A 13449-nucleotide genomic window follows, 5' to 3' on the forward strand; every position below is an offset into this window, starting at 1 on the left:
CAGGTGCTGGAAACACGCTCCCCACACAGTGTCGGGTGGCGGGGCCTGAGGGGAGGTGTTTAGGTCTCGAGGCTCTAACCTCGGGGACAGAAGAACGCCCATTACAAGGGGCCTGAGTCCATGAGGGGCACCTCTTGCTCTCTGCCTCCCTCTCTTGGTTTTTCAGACATGGAATGATGCATCAAGAAGGCCCTGGCCAGGGGCTGGAGCTTGATGTGGACATCCCAGTCTCCAGAACGGGGAGAAATGGGTTGCTGTTCTTGATAAGTTGTACAGTCTACATTCTGCTATAGAAATACAAAACAGGCTGAGATGCCATGTGCCAGGCCGCGCTGACCAGCAGGGGCTGTGGAATGAACACGGGGCTACAGGACAGGTGGCCATGTCCATCTCCTGGGCCTTACCTAGGATCTCAGTGTCAGGTCAGACCCCACTGGCCTGAAGGTGGAGGTCCCCAGGGTCCCATTCCAGCCCCTGCTGCATAGGCCACTCTGCCCCCAGGGCTCACCCACCCCTCTGGGTCCCCTACCCGAAACATCTTCATCAATCTCACTAAGAAGAAGACCGAGGCTCTCAGACACATCTATCTTTATTTGTTTCCTGTCAGAAAATTTTGAGAATTACACCAAAAAATACTTCAGCCTCTGCTACCTACTGACAAAAATACACCACAAAATTATAAAGCGCTCAGCGGTTTTGCTAGGGACGATTTGTTATTCCGCTTCAGATGACAAATGAATTTACAGGTGACTCAGGTGATGGGAGGGTGGGGGAAGGAGGGAGAACAGATGAGAGCATTTGGCAGGAGAGCTTGAGCTATAGTAGCCTTATTAGCCAGCTGTCGGGTACGATGATTTCAGCAACAGAGCAAGCCACAAAAATACCCTTTAAATGGCCTGTCACAGACTAACAAGGAAACAGTGACACATCTCAGACAGCCAACTCTCCAGCCAGCCCTGGGCCTGCTGGACACGGAGCCACAGCGCCAGAGGATGAGCCTCCCGGAGCCTTTGTGAGGGGCCTGGGCGGGCCCAGGAGGTTCCACGGAGCAGGCCTGGGAGGTGCCAGATGTGGCCCTTCCTCGGGAGCTTCTAGAACTCGGTTGGCTGCCACCTGAGGTTCCCGGTTGTGACCCGGGTGTTGCGACTGTTAGCACTGAACCAACAACGGGCCTGTGCTTCTAGTGGCCGAGGGCCAGCGCCTGGCTGGGCCTTTCTGCTGAGCCGCCTCCTTCTCTCCCTCTCTGCCCTGCCAGTCACAGGCGTGGGCAGCATCCAGCTGTGGAGCTAGAGAAACCTGAAAAAGGCAAAGAAAAACCTGCCCACGTCTGAGTGTCTGCTTCTGCAAGTCACAAGGCCACACTGGGCAAGCCCTCGGAGCCCAGCGTGGGGCGCCCAGCCCTGGCACCAACACCCACCCCCGGTTTGTGCTCATCTTGCAAAAGGCACCAGAGCTCAGCCGAGTTTGCTCTGGGTTGTGCGCATCCTGGGCTTAAAAACACCAAAACCAATCCTTCCTTCCAGCCGGGCCACTCCTAGCTCCCCGTGCTCCTGTCCCGCAGACCAGAGGCAAACCAGGCAGCCCCGTCTGCCACCCACTCGCACCAGGCCCGCACTGAGGCTGCAGGAGCCTCAGCTCCTCACGCCCTCCAGATGGAGCCTGCTTGCGCTTTCTGTTCCTTTTCTTTGTTTCTCTCCTTTTCTGTTTTTTTTTTTTTAATTTTCCTAACAAAGAATAAGCAGTGGCTTTGAGAATATCTTACATGGGAACAATCAACACGAAACATGCCTTTGTACATGAGCCTGACTTGGGGACGAATCAACAATACCAAGGGACAAAAAGGAACATGGGTTCAGACAACTCCAGTGCACGATATTTTCGGAGAGTGACGCCCCGCCCCCCGCCCGCCCCACCCCCACATCCCAGGAGTACAGTGTTGTCTTGTAACTCGAGCTTGGCTGAGCCTGGGGGGTCCCCTGCCCACCGCCCCCCCCCACTCCAGCTCCGGTAGGCCCCTAATGGCCCTGGGTCTTGGGCGGCTTGGGCTCATGAATGACAGCGGCCGCCGACAGCCAGGGCCCGATGGCCCGGGCAGTGCTCTGCTTGGCCACGCTGTAGTGGCTGATGACTGTGTAGAAGCGGCTTCTGGAGTTGGGGTCCTGGGACGAGTAGTAGGCATCCAGGGAGGCCGGGATGCAGCGCTTGTGCTGGGGAAGAAGGAGACCGTCAGGGGCGTGTGGCCAGCCCACCCCTCGACCCACACACAGCTCAGCGCACAGTAGGTGACAACCTCCACCTGGCCTGCCCCTCCCCAGCATCGTCACCCTCCCATCACCATCATCAACACGGCCCCTTGGAAGAAGCCAGAGGAAATGAACCTGATGGTGACCACAACCCAAGGCCAACCTCCCCTGCTCCTCCGCTGTGGGGCTCTCAGGCTCCCCTCTCCTGGCCCCAGGGGCTTCCTGGCCTGCTGCCCGTGGACCATGGCTGCTTATTTTATGCTCTTGATTTTACATTTGTATCTCTTTAATTTCAAAAGTCTTGGTCCCTAACAACATAAATATAACAGTGCATTTGTATTATCTTATAATACGGGCAGCACAGTCACACAATAACACAGCATTCCTCCACAGAGTTAGACCACTGGGTGAACTTCTTTGACTCTGCTCTGCGGCTCTCTATGTCCTTAGAACACAGACAGTCCCGGGTTGGAAGGGTTGTCATTTTCTGACTGGGACCATACAAAGCACCCCTACAGGCCAGTGTTTCTGCCTTCCAATACAGTATTCAATCAATGGCCTGAGACACTCAACACCTGGTTATAGAACAGGCTTTGCAGGCGAGGATTCTGCCTGGAGCCAGACGAAGATAAGGATCTGAGCACGGTCGCCCCGTGCGGAGCTGTGGTGCTGCTGGGTAAGTCAGATGCAGTTTTGACTTCTGTCATTTTCATCTTATGAAAGGGTCAAGGGCATCTCTATCTTCCACTGAGAGTGGATGTCCATACCCTGTACCCCACAGTCATTTGAGGTGTTTATTTTCTTTGTAAGTTTATGTCCTCAACTTGATATAGAGCGAGGTTCTTGGTTTAGGTTGTTTTTAATTGTCAGGGTTTTCTTTTTTCTTATTCTTAAAAATTTTTCAAATACGTCAATCATTCATCGTCTCATGACAACATGTAAGAAGACATACCCAGGGGCGCTGGCTCCTGTCCCCGTGCCCTCACTGTCCTTCCCTTTCCCCGAGTGACCGTTTTCAGTAGTTTTTGGCTGATCCTTGTGGGCTTTCTTCCTGACAGTACAAGCCACGCCTCTCGCCTTCTCTTTCCCACACCCAGGCGGCTGCTCCATCCTTCCTTACCCACTGGCTCCTCCACCCCAGGGGCCTGGGCCTCCTCTCCTGTCCCTCCCCACAGCACCACGGAGCTTGCCGTGTGTCTCCCGGAGTTCACTCAGTTGTCCCCAGCACTAGTTCCCAACCTTCAGGTCCCAGCTTTTAGCCGTGAGAGGGGTGGTCTGGGGAAGTCACAGGGCAGAATCCAAGGACCTGCCCACGCTGGAACGTGACTGGACCACACCCCCCCCATGGGGAACCCTCTTCACGTCCAGCTCCAGCCTTTCCTCACCTGGACGATGGGGACGCTAGGACCTGTTTCTCAGAATGGTTGTGGCCTGACTGAGACAAGGCCCAGGAGAATGGCTAGCAGACAGCCTGCCTAAGAGAGGGTGATGGTAAAGATGAATACCACTGCCTGTCCCAGCTCTGAATCACACTCTGGTCTTACTGCGACTGACGTGTCGAGGCCAGTCACCTGGCAGGCCTTTGGCCAGCTGACCTGACTGAATTCTCTCCTTAAAACCTCATGGAAATCTTTGGGGCATTACCAGCCCCCCATTTTATGGGCATCCTCAGCCCCCATGCACGCAAAAAAACTGAGGCTCAGAGGGGCACAGAGGGGCCCGGAGGCTCTTTGAGGTCACGTGGCTGGCTCAGTTCTTTGAAGGAGGTTTGCAGTTAGAGCGGGGCCAGGGAGGGGCATGGAAACCTCAGAATAACGGTCTTCACCCCTGTGCAGGGGCCTGCAGAGGTGAGGACTCTGCCATCAGCCCAGTGGCTCACCTCCTGACCTTGGACAGTGCCAACTGGGCAGGGAGCCTGACGGCCCGCTTGAGGCTGAACCCTCAGAAAACCCGGAAAACCTTGCTGGACACACAGTGGGCAGAGTGGTTGTCATGCCCAGAAATTGGGTGCTGATGAAGACATGGGTCATCCCCCAACCACACCCACCAGCCAGGGCCCCTTACCTTATAGACAAATCCCTCCGGACAGCTGTGGTCGTAGGTGAAGGCTTTGTAAACCACCAGGAACACGATGCAGGCGAGGAACGCTAGGGCCAGGCTGACGAGGATGGTGACCTGCAGGAAGACACACCTGCGTCACCCTCAGCTCCGGGTGCCCGCTCCAGCCCACGCACAAACCTTAAACCCGGGGTGGTAGGCAGATGGCCTGCTAGGAGTGCGGGCAGGGATCCAGCACACTGCTCCACTGGGCTTTGTCACAGACGTGCAGCGTGCGCTGAGGCCTCCGTGCCTCTTTGTGCAGGATCATCTTGAGGCTCTTTCTGGACCCCACTCGGGACAGACATTTCCTGTACGCTGGGTAGGGAGTGGGGTTTGACCACTAGGCCCCCTTTCCAGAGCTTCCTGCCTCTGTTGTGACCACCCCGTCACCACTACTGAACTCCATCTCAGACATCAACCGCTTGCTCCACCTCCTTGTGGACACTAGTCCCCAAACCTTCCCCGAGGCTCTCCTCCCACCTGGTGGCCACCACTGTGCCACCAGGCCAAAGACCTTGGTGCCCTCTGCCTCTCATCCCACACTCTTCTTCCAGGAGAGCCTAGCACCTCTGCCTTCAGATACCTGGTCCAGAGCCAACCACTCCTTACCACTCCCACCACTTCCGCCTGGCCAAGGCCACCCTCACCTCTCACCCGCGGGTGGAAACAGCCTTTAACCCGAGACTTGCTTGCCCTCTCTGGTGTGTCCGACACAGCAACCAGAGAGATCCTGGGCGTCCAAGTCGAGGCACGTCCTCTTCCTGCATGCAGTGTCCTTGGACACCTCAGACTAGAAGCCCAGCTCCTGACCACTACCTACAAGCAAGCTTCATGAACCCTGGGGAAACCCGATGGAAGCCCCCCAGGATTTGTCAGAAAGGAGCAAGTGAATGATTCCCGAGGCAGCTCCGGGTTCACACTGGCCCCGTGGCAACCTCTGTATGAGGCAGACATTAGGGCGTCTAGTGCTGGGAGTGGATTTGTGTGTGTTGTTTTTAACAGCAGACAGCCCTTTGAGTCAGTCAGCCTAGAGATGTTACAGAATTCCTCTCCTGGAGAGAGGCTCCTCTTGATTCAGAAAAAAGACCAAACCATCTTTGGGGATCTTCATCCTATTTCCACCCCAAGGCTTGTTGGTGAGGACGGAGAACACAGGAGGCTAGGACGCTCCGGGCAAGGGGCGCTGCTTGTCGGCAGCTTGAAGTCCTGGATGGGAGACATGTGGGAAGGCGAAGGGGAGGTGGAACAGGGCGGTGAGTCTGAATCCTCTGGTGGAGAGTCCATGAGCACTCCCCGGGTGTGTGTGTGTGTGCATGTGTGTGCGTGTGCGCGTATGTGTGTGCGTGTGTGAAGGTTTCAGACACAGATGAGTGCCACGAGGTTTTAAACTATTATTGGAGCAGTGTGCTGCCCTCCCCCTCCACTCCCCAGTTCCTCTGCTGAAGCACTGGACAGGAATCAGCCTCCTGCTCAGGACCACGGTGAAGACAGTGTGGAGTGCAATGATGGGGACATCAGACCCAAGTCCCCAGGCGAGATGTGGAGCCCGCACAGAGACTTCCGTGGAAGCTGAGCCTGGAGCAAGGGCTGCCCCCAGCTCAGTCATGTGCACACAGACTCCCCAAAGATGTCATCTGAATAGCACAGGAAAGGGGGTCGCCCAAGACCACTACCCTACCCACCAATACTGAGGACCAGGAACACTTGGTCAGTAGAAGTTTGTAAAGAAACTAAAAATGCCCAGATTTTCCAATAACCGCAAGGCAGGAACAGTCCTGAGTCCATCAACTGGTGAGTTGATGGTCAGCTAGTGGTCAGTCAGCTCCACACCCACAGAGCCCCCTCCATGGATTTCATAACTGGAAAGTAAATTGCTTCCTTACTTTAACTGGAAGTAAATTTACTTCCTTACTAAAGACATCTGTCTTGTCACCATTCCCTAAAGGACACAACATAACAGCGTTTACCTTGTGCTAGGGAATTATGAAGAGTCTAGAGATTATTTCTTTTAAAGAGAGAGAGAGAGAGAGAGAGAGAGAGAGAGAGAAAGAATTTTAATATTTATTTTTTAGTTTTCGGCGGACACAACATCTTTGTATGTGGTGCTGAGGATGGAACCCGGGCTGCACGCATGCCAGGTGAGTGCGCTACTGCTTGAGCCACATCCCCAGCCCAAGAGATTATTTAAAGTACACAGAAGGGTGTCCATATGTCCTATGCAAATACTACACATTTTAGATAAAGGAGCTGAGCATCTCAGCATTTGGTCAGTTATAGGGGTTCCTGGGTCCAATGACCATGACTCTTGAGGGATGACTGTATATGTACACAAGGGAACTTCATTCAGTCATAAAAGGGCACGACACATATGTTACAAATGCAGATAGACCACAAAACCACATGCTAAATGAAAGAAATCAGGTGCAGAAGGTCAGATAGTAGATGACCCCATTTGTATGGAATATCCAGAATAGGTGGATCTATAGTCACCAGGGACTGTGGAGGGGGCAGTGGCTGATGGCCACGGGGTTTCCTTTTGGTGGTGATGAAAATGTTTGGGGGCCAGGTAAGGGTGATGTTTGCACAACATTATGAGAGTTCTAAATGCCACCCAATTGTTCACTGTAAAGTGATTAATTTTGTATTAATAAACTTTGACCTCAATTTTTAAAAAATAAATGCTTATGTCCCAGACAGCAGCCTAGCCTGGCACCCACAGTTCTGCCCCAGAAGTGGGAAGTCATCCTCCTCAATGGTGGCTGGAGAGCCACCTTAAAGGACTTAAAGATGTGGCTAACAGCCCTTTCCCTCACAGAGTGCTGCCTGGGCCCAATCAAGAGGGCTGCTCCCAACAGCAGGACAAGACATAGCCACGTGTGCGCCAGCCTGCAACTCACAGCTCCTGCACGCAGAAAGGAAGTCAGAACCCTGGCACCCCCCCTGCCACTCCAACGGCCTGACGGGGGTCCAGGGAGTTCCAGAACATCTCCCACCCCAGTGACCATGCACAGAGCCCCAACCTCTCAGCCAACTCGGGAGCAGGGCAAGAGGTCCAAACTCAGACACAGATGGCCCGATTCGGGGCTGGACACTCCCCCGGCCAGCAGCAGGTTGGTGAATGGTCCCACCCCTGACATTCCCTGTGCTAAGAACCCAGGAGGACTCGTGTCACCAAAGTGTCACCGCAGCTTGAAAGCGTGAGCAGAGAGGCCTTCAGCAAGTGTCGCTGGGACAAGAGAAGGGAAGAGGGAGGCCCTCTTCAGGTACAGTGGCCTCAGCCCCCCTTCGCATTAGCAGCATCTGAGGGCCCTTTCAATGCTAGTGGACTGGGCTGCCACAGCCTCAAGGATTCTAATTTTTGGGTCAGGGCCATGGCACTACTATGAACTCCCTGGGTGACGGATTAGACTGGGCAACCAGGGAGGCGCCTCTCCTCTGTGTGGTGGTGACCGGCTGCACATGGTTAGCATCGCCTGGGCAGCATTTGAAACACTCCTGATTCTCTGATCCCACCCCAACCAATGACATTGGGACCTCCTGTGGGCGTAGTTCAGGCCTCAGGATGTTCTGAAGCCCCAAGATGCTTCCCTAGTGCAGGCAGGTGGCGGAGAGCGCTGTGTGCACATGGGACGGGTGGCCCCTGTGACCGGCACCCTCATGTTTGCTGTGCTGTGCGGGTGCTGGGGCACAGCCACTCTGTTCCTGGGATTCTGCTCAAGCAAGGCCATCTCACATCAGATTGGGTCACTCGTTCCAGAGCACCGGAATTAAGATGCTGTAGCTAAAGAGTGTGCCTCCTGTCCTGAAGTTTGGTAACTTCTGCAGCTTAGGCCGGCCATTCCTGGAGAGACTTGGAAGGCTGGAAAATGGCAATGGATGAGGTGTCACTGTCCCTGAAGACCTCAGAGTCTTCAGGCAAGGGAGAGGTAGACAGATGGACACAGGCACTTGCAACACAAGGGGTGGCATTGTGACCAACACAGGTCCCAAACGCTGAGGCCAGACTCGGGTCATGGAGTAGAGTCAATGGCCCAAGGAGGCTTGTGAGAGAGGAGGAAGGTGGACGTTGGAGCTGGGCCTGAATTCCTGAAATGGAGTCTCCATTGGTTTTCCAAGTGGGGTGAGGAGCCGGAGGCTTCCGGCCAGCTGCGGGTGAATTTCCTGTGGGCTGCTGCACAGGGCAACCTACAGAGCTGGCCGCCTCAGCTGGCCTCGGCCTTTCTGGCAGGTTTGTGGAATTCAGAGCCCCCACGTGCTTGATCCCTGCAGCAAAGCTCCCAATGGGGTGGGTGGGCCTCCAGGGCCTGGGAGAGAAGTCCCCTTCCCAACGAAGCCCCTCTGGACACGAAAGCCTGAAATCCACGTCAATATTTATTGACTCGGTTTATAAAACTCCATCCCTTGGAGACCTTCTAAAGCCTTTAGTTTCACCTCTTGAATTTAACAACCTGGCACTAGCAATAAATAGCTCGTTAGCTTTCCAATGTTGGACGTGACTGGCCCATTAGACGTGATGCTCGCCACATGAAGCCCTCTGCTCACCGTTCTCCTGCTCACTCACCCTCACCCACGCAGTGTGTTCATGACGGGGCTGACGGCAAGCCAGGCACTGGCCCACGGTCCCTGCCCCAGGGAGGTGCACTAGGCAGAGTCGGGCATAGAATGCACAAATACCCAAATGGTGACAAGATCAGAAGGGACCTGGAACAGAGTGTGCAGAGGAGAGGGCATCCTGAGAAGTAGAGCCAGGCAGAGGGGACCCGGGCCCTCCCAAAGACCCCCAGAGGACACGAGCACAGGCTCCCAGAGGACCTGGGAGGGACTGTCTGGTTGTGACCAGAGGACACAAGGAGATGCAGCTGAGGTGCAGCAGGAGGGACAGGGGTCAGCCCTCGGAGACTTTGCAGGCCCAGGCCACCCCCGTTCTGCCTGAGCGCCCGCCGCGTCCCCAGTGCTTTCAGCCCAGCCCCTCTTGGCCGGCTCCTGCTTGCCCTCCAGCCTCACGCCGGCCACTGCGGGGCTCACCTCCCTCCTCAGTCCCAGCCCACTCCTGAGTGTCTCTGGCCCTGCCTGGAGTTCCTCCGGGGTGTCCCTGCTTGAGGGCCAGGGAGAAGGACTCCTCAGCCACCCACCTGGCCTGGCTCCTGCCCCTCCCCTGCTCAGGGGCCCAGCTGGCTCAGGCTCCTCCAGAGCTCCAGGCTCAGCCTCACCTCCATGGCCCTCAGAGCCCCACCTGCTGGGAAAGCCTGTCAGCCAGCAATGTCCTCCCTCTCTGTGCCGGGCACAGAAAATCCTGAGCCACAATGACAAATTGCAAAAATAACCCCCCTCCCCGCCACACACACGCTCCCCCAGATGGACACAAGCAGATGACTTGCATGCGACTAAGCAGACTATGTTCAGGGTGGAGCCAGGAGATGTCACCTTCAGCCTCTGTCCTTCCCATCTTCTCAGTCCCACCCACCAGCAGCCACATACACACGCCCAGACAAAGGCCTCTTCACCTGGGAAAGAATCTTCCAGCAGCAGCAACTGAGACATCGCAGGCTTCCGTTACTCGTCTGAGGCCACGTGGGCACTGAAGGAGCAGAGCAGATTGGAATCGGACGCTTGGTGCTCCAAGGCCTCAATCCTAACCGCTACCTCATTTGGCCTTTTGATGAATGCGTCTGTCCAGCAGCAGCTTGCAGGAGTGCAGTGAAGCGAGATGTTACACACAACCCATCCTGGAAACTTGTTCAGGGAGGGCCCATCACTGAAGATGTGGAGACCCAGGAGCTCGAAAGAGAGCAGAGAGAAACGAACATGCTCCCACTGCTCACCCAGCCAGGACGCTGGTCTAGGGCCTCACGATGCTGGGAAACATGAACATCATTACCATTCGGTTGAGCACAGCCCCGGGGAAGGTAGTACCTGGTGAGCGGCCCTGTCTAATGAGGAGGGAGAGCCCAGCAAGCCTCAAAGTACCAGGACCACTGGGTGTCATTATCACCTATTCCCTGTCCCACCCAGCTGAGTGACTGTCCCTGCAGGCAGGGCCATCTCCTCCTCCGTCTCTGAGCTTCCCAGGGCCTGAGGGTCCTGCCCTTTAAGGCTCCCTGCCTAGTCTGTTCTCTCTGCTGCTTAGGGATCTTCCTCAGTTACCCTTCTGAACATCTCACGGAAGCTGCAAGTGCTTCCCTGACTTCCTGTCTCCTAGCATGTAGGGTCTGTGACTTCACTGGGCCACCCAAGGCAATGGCAAGATGCAGAGTCTTGAGGCCCGGGCCTCTGTATTCAGATCCCCCACTCTGCCCGACACCCTGGAGTCAGCAGGCTCCACACACACCTGAGAGGCTCGGGTGCAGTTACCTGGTGCCTGTGCTTAGGACACCATCCAAAATCCTTGTCTGGCATCTAAAGAGAAAAGGACAAGGAATTCCCCACCCTTGGTTGCCAAATACAGTTGTCTTTCTACATCCCCAGGGAATGGGCTCCAGGAACCCCTGCAGACACTATTCCCATGCACGCACACACAGGCTTGGGCACACACACAGTCCTCGTGTCTGGAAGTACTAGGCTTTCTCCTATTGGCCCCCACCTTTTTCCACAGAGGATCCCCCAACACACACACACACACACACACACACACACACACACACACCATCCCAGACCTTTCCCTAGAGCACACAGCTTCTCTGGGGTGCCCACGGCTGTCAGTCCTGGCCATGCACATATGTCTCCATGTTATCATGGCTTCTTGACCTGCTAGTCTGTGCCCCGAGACTGTGAGCTTCCCAAGAGAAGGACTCTGACCCAGTGATCTCCTGCCCAGCTCCAGGTCTGGGCTTGGCACAGAGAGCACACAGTGAGCCTTGAAGTGTGACATCATTGATTTCAGCCAATCCCATCAGGGAGCCAGGCTGTCTCCTCTGTCCAGAAGGCCAACGATCCAGATGCTGCAAGTGTCTCCCTGCATCCCAGCCAGTCCTCCGGCCTAGACATAGCCTGTGTCCGTCTCCATGGAGACACTAAAACCTGCAGCTCAAAGAACTTGTTTCATTAAGCTACTTTCATTCCCTCAATCCCCTTTCTTGGCAGAAGAGTTGATTAAAAAGTGGGGAGGGGGCCAGCTCAGCAAAATTGGTTTGGAAAATGAGAAACCATCTTCTCCAAATTCCAATGGATGGCACTGCTAGGCGCCAGTGGGGACTCCCCAGCCAGAAAAATGAACCTAGGTCCTCCTGTAGTTCCCGCAGGGGTGGAAAATAGCGTCCACCAACACCACAGCCTCCACACATGGTGCCTGCTCCTGACCCATGGCCAGGCTCTGGGGAGACAGCATTTCCATCCCCTACTCAGTGACAAGGATGAAGGGATCTCTGCCCAGTCTTTTACCTCCTTGCGCCTTCTTCCTGACCAGATACGCCAGACCTGGGAAGGCTGTGGAGGCCTTTCTATAGGAGGGTCCCTGCAGCAGGCCTGAGGCTGCTACCTCTGGAGCACACTGGCCCTGCTGGGCATCTGCAAACTGGGGTTCTAGGAGTGTTCCCATTCCTGGGCTGACAGGGCCGGCTCCCTGTGCCTGAGCTATGTGCACAGTATGGTTTAGGCTGCACATCGGCCTTCCTTCGCATCAGGGCCTTGGGCAGGCGCTCACCACAAGGTGACTATGTGATCAGCCCCAGTAAAGCCCTGGCACTGGGTCTCTACCGCTGACAGACATGTCACAATTGTTATTCAAGTGTGTGTGGGGGGGGTTGTCAAGCACTTGGAGGAGACTCCTGGAAGTATGTGCCTGTGTCCCTCTGGGCTTGGCTGCGTGCTCCTTCTCCCTTGGGTGATTTTGCTGCAGGTCCCTTTGCTGGAATAAGCCAGAATCAAACACACAGCTGTATGCTGAGTCCCTGAGTCCTCCTGGTGAGCCCCTGAGCTGGGGGGGGGGGGGGTCTCGGGGACCTCCAGCCCAGCTCCCACCTCTGCTTGCTTTCCTGACTTCCCCATTGTGCGCCGGGTGTTTCAGAGCCTGGAAGGAGCTCGGCTTTCCAGGGTCCCTGCGCCTTAAAGGCAGGCACCAGGGCCCAGCCCTCCCGTTTCCCTGTCTGCTTCCCAGAGCCGGGGCCCACTAACACCTCTTCTTTTGTTCTTGCCTCATGGGTCAGGATGAAGATAGGGTCTATTCTTCCTGCGTAAAGGAGCAGGCCTCCTGGTTTGGGGTCTGTCCCTCTCCTTCTTTGTGGCATCTGGCTTAGGCTCACTCAGTGAGCCTGACACCAAAATTGGAAATAGGCACCCTTCCTCCACATTCTACATGAAGCTTTTCCCTCTGGTCATGGGCAGCAGTACCCTTTGGGCTACTGCTGAGGGCTGAACATGCTTTGGGTTCACGTGGTGGAAGTGTGGACACAGGTGTGGAGATGTGGGAGATGGAAGAACCCTGAAGCAGTGGGCCCCATGTGCAGGGCTAGTCCCCGGAGGCTCTGCTTTTGAAAGAGAGTAAAGATGCCCCCAGGGGACCCTAGTTGGTTCCCATGAGAGAGTGAAGTCCCTCCCCGCTCTCTGGCTTCCTGTCTCACCATAGGATCGCCCGCTTCTACCATGATGGCCACAGTCAATGTGACCTCCTCAGAGCAGATGCCATGTCATTGAGCTTCCAGACTCCAAACCTGTCAGCTAAATAAAACTCTTTTCTTTTTGTAAGCCCAGCTTTAGGCATTTTGTTTCAGCAATTGAAAATGAACTCACAGCAGCAGGCGACCCCTCCCCAGAGCAAAGTGGGCACAACAGGGTGAGAAGATGAAGACGGTCCCGGGCCTCCTCCTGAGCCACATGCCCTGGCTTTGCTCACAAAAGCAGCTGCCCCTGGTTTCTTGGATGCTGACCAGGTCAACAGAGCAGGTCTGTGTCTTGCATTTGGAGTCTGTCCTTACATACGGACCTCCTTAGCAGGGAGTCCAAGGAGGAAAGGTGTTGGCACAGAAGCCCCCCACCCCCATCCCTGAGCATCACCTGATGCGGGTGAGGAAGGGCTGAGTCTGCATCTACTCAGCCAGTCAAGGTGCTCCCCAGTGTCACTTCTAAAGAACACCCAGAAGCCAAGTTCTCCCTCAAGGCCCAGATGTTCTCA

At 55.4% G+C, this 13449-nt stretch overlaps 1 protein-coding gene across 1 annotated transcript in view; it reads right to left on the reverse strand.

Annotated features, from left to right (window-relative positions):
• Positions 1-571: 571 nt before the first annotated feature.
• Nsg2 (neuronal vesicle trafficking associated 2) overlaps positions 572-13449 on the reverse strand; it is a 51818-nt gene continuing 38940 nt past the window's right edge. The window contains exons 4-5 of the mRNA XM_015492794.2: positions 4308-4418; positions 572-2207 (exon numbers count right to left, since the gene is read on the reverse strand). Of these exons, the coding sequence (XP_015348280.1) occupies positions 2016-2207; positions 4308-4418 (303 nt within the window). The 3' untranslated portion in view covers positions 572-2015. The remainder of the gene's footprint in view (positions 2208-4307; positions 4419-13449) is intronic.

The sequence above is a fragment of the Marmota marmota genome, unplaced genomic scaffold (assembly GCF_001458135.2).
Source record: "Marmota marmota marmota unplaced genomic scaffold, marMar, whole genome shotgun sequence".
Classification (NCBI taxonomy): Eukaryota; Metazoa; Chordata; class Mammalia; order Rodentia; family Sciuridae; genus Marmota; species Marmota marmota.